The sequence below is a fragment of the Hylobates moloch genome, unplaced genomic scaffold (genome assembly GCF_009828535.3).
Source record: "Hylobates moloch isolate HMO894 unplaced genomic scaffold, HMol_V3 SCAFFOLD_9, whole genome shotgun sequence".
Lineage (NCBI taxonomy): Eukaryota > Metazoa > Chordata > Mammalia > Primates > Hylobatidae > Hylobates > Hylobates moloch.
In genome coordinates this window covers 7,200,283-7,203,181 of record NW_026652284.1, presented here as the reverse complement: position 1 = coordinate 7,203,181, position 2,899 = coordinate 7,200,283, and the positions used below count along the sequence as shown (strand labels likewise).

General features: G+C 41.6%; 1 protein-coding gene across 1 annotated transcript in view; it reads left to right on the top strand.

The window, feature by feature from the left end:
* The window catches only part of UTS2 (urotensin 2), an 8,274-nt gene extending 7,444 nt beyond the window's left edge, over nucleotides 1–830 (top strand). Inside the window, exon 4 of the mRNA XM_032760894.2 lies at nucleotides 412–830. Within this exon, the coding sequence (XP_032616785.1) occupies nucleotides 412–528 (117 nt within the window). The 3' untranslated portion in view covers nucleotides 529–830. The remainder of the gene's footprint in view (nucleotides 1–411) is intronic.
* Nucleotides 831–2,899: the final 2,069 nt, after the last annotated feature.

Below are 2,899 nucleotides of genomic sequence, written 5' to 3'. Positions count from 1 at the left end.
GCTAATTTTTGTAGAGACAGGGTTTCACCATGTTGCCCAGGCTGGTCTCAAACTCCTAGGCTCAAGTGATCTGCCCGCCTCAGCCTCCTAAAGTGCTAGGATTATAGGCGTGAGCCACCTGCCCAGCCGCTGAAATGATTTAAATAGAAATCGGTCAATGAGGGTTTAGGAAAATTCAGGACAATCACTGGGCTGAACAGACTGGAAGGACACTCATTAGAGGTGGGGAGGTGGGCACAGGAGCCCCACAGGCCCGGGACACTCTTGTTACAATTACAGTCCAGGGAAAAATGCAAATACTTTTAAGAAGTCCAATGTCTTGACTCAAGATTCCTTTTTCTTACAGGAATCTTCACTCATTGGTAACTTACCTGTTTTTCTTTTTTTTTTTTTTTTTTTGGGTTGTTTTAGTTTCAGGATTTCTCTGGACAAGATCCCAACATTTTACTGAGTCATCTTTTGGCCAGAACCTGGAAACCATACAAGAAACGTGAGACTCCTGATTGCTTCTGGAAATACTGTGTCTGAAGTGAAATGAGCATCTGTTAGCTCAGAAACACCCACCTTAGAACATGAAAAATAACACAATGCTTGATTTGAAAACAGCGTGGAGAAAAACTAGGCAAACTACACCCTGTTCATTATTACCTGGAAAATAAGTCCTCTATGTTTTGCACATATCATGAGTGGTTATTTTCCCTATAAACGTGTCCTGAAAATTTATAATTATTCTTTTCTTCCATTTATCCTTAGAAAATTCTTTGAAAATTCAGAAGCAAAGCTAATGAATGAACAGAAGCAAACACTAAGAAAAAGTCACGAAAGTTAAACTTGTTAAATGGCAAATCATTTAAATAAACTACATTATCGTAGCTATGATGTCCTCTCAACCTTTTAAAAAGACAACATATTACTTAAAAAATAAATCATGGCCAGGCACAGTAGCTCACGCCTGTAATCCTAGCCCTTTGGGAAGCTGAAATGGGTGGATCACTTGAGACCAGGAGTTTGAGATCATCCTGGGCAACATGATGAAACCCTGTCTCTACCAAAAATACAACGATTAGCTGGGCATGGTGGCGGGTGCCTGTAGTCCCAACTGCTCAGGAGGCTGAGGCATGAGAATCACTCGAATCTTTGGGGCGGAGCTTGCAGTGAGCCGAGATTGCACTGCTGCACTCCAGCCTGGGCAACAGAGGAAGACTGTCTCGAAAATAAAAAATAAAATAAAAAATAAAATAAAAAGAAGCCAGTATCTTAGCTTGGAAAAATCTCTAGTTACGGGTGTCTGAGATGAAGGGTGGGAGCGTCTGATGCTCCTTAGTTTCTGAAGTTTGTGGAGGAAGTTCATGTGCTGAGATTCTTTCTCTTGGCTGACCAAAGTCCTGAACACTTGACAATTTTAATATTTTAACATTGAAACTTGTATGATCTCAGTTTCTGTGAGCTCAAGGATCACAGTTTCTTACACTGGGAAAAACACCTTGTCTCTTACAGAGAGAAGAAAGCTGAGGCAAGATTTAATTGTGGAAGAAAGAGCCTGGCTTACGAATTTTTGAAAACTATGTGTGTAAGTACTGACTTCTATTCCGTGAATACATCTGTATAAATGTGGTTTGTATATGTATAGAATACACAGTGTGAACTCCTGAGAGTTGTGTGTGGTTCTCACACAGAACCATGTATAGGGGAGGCCTGGATGTTTATGAGAAACTCGTTTCTCTCATTGAACTGACATCCCACCACATTCCAGAGGGGTCTGCACCAACCAAACAGCAACACGCAACTTGTGTCAATCTTGTCACTGACCATCACAAGTTTCCTAGAGAGTACAGGTCTGAGAGAGTTTACCCTAAAGACATCAAGAACTTGGCCGGGTGCGGTGGCTCATGCCTGCAATCCCAGCACTTTGGGAGGCTGAGGCGGGCGGATCAGAGGTCAGGAGATCGAGACCATCCTGACTAACATGGTGAAACCCCGTCTCTACTAAAAATACAAAAAAAAAAAAAAAATGAGGCAGGAGAAGGCTGAACCAGGAGGCGGACTATATGAGGAGATCCCACCCCCCTCACCTGGCAAAACAAACTCTGTCTCATCAAGAACAAATCTAAGGGAGAGATGTTTTAAACGAATGAATACACAAGCTCAGAAACATGCTAACATTGAGGATAGCTATGATAACACTGTGGTGTGTCTCTGTGTTGAAATTAAACCAGTACTAGTTCTCTGGAACAGAATGTTGGCACCATAAAACTGTTCCTGTATCAGAACTTAGAAGTGGAATTCCACTGCAGAATTCTGAAATCCCTACTTATTTTAGTGTATCAGGTGATGATTCATACAGATTGGGGCTCTGCATCAGGTTTCTAGGGTCAGATTCCTACTCCCAGTGCACACCAGCTGTGAGTCTCTGATCCAGTTACTTGACGCCCCCTGCCTCAGTTTACTTCTCTGTAAAATGAGAACAATAACAATGCTTATTTCACAGGGCAGTTGTGAGGATTAAATAATTCATGTCAAACACTTAGACCAGCACCTGTCAGAGTAGTATACACACAAAGTATACTTAGCTATTTTTCTTCTTGCTCTTATTATGGTTTTTGTTATAGAAAAGAAAGGTGCACATGGTCTGAAAGGTGTAAACTTTAAAAAGCTCTGTTGGCTTCAGGATCTTGTTCCCTATTTTAATTTCTAGATTTTGTTGCCACCAGTTACACAGTCAGATCTTGTACACAGGTTCACCCTAGCTCCCACATGCTTAGCGTTCCAAAAATGGAACACTAGGTGTAAATGGGCTAAATAAGCCAATACATTTCAAAGTGCCTGCATCTTCATCCTCCACATAGTAGGTGCTCGGACACATTGGCTAAGGCAAACACAGAATGTGGCTGAGAAACGC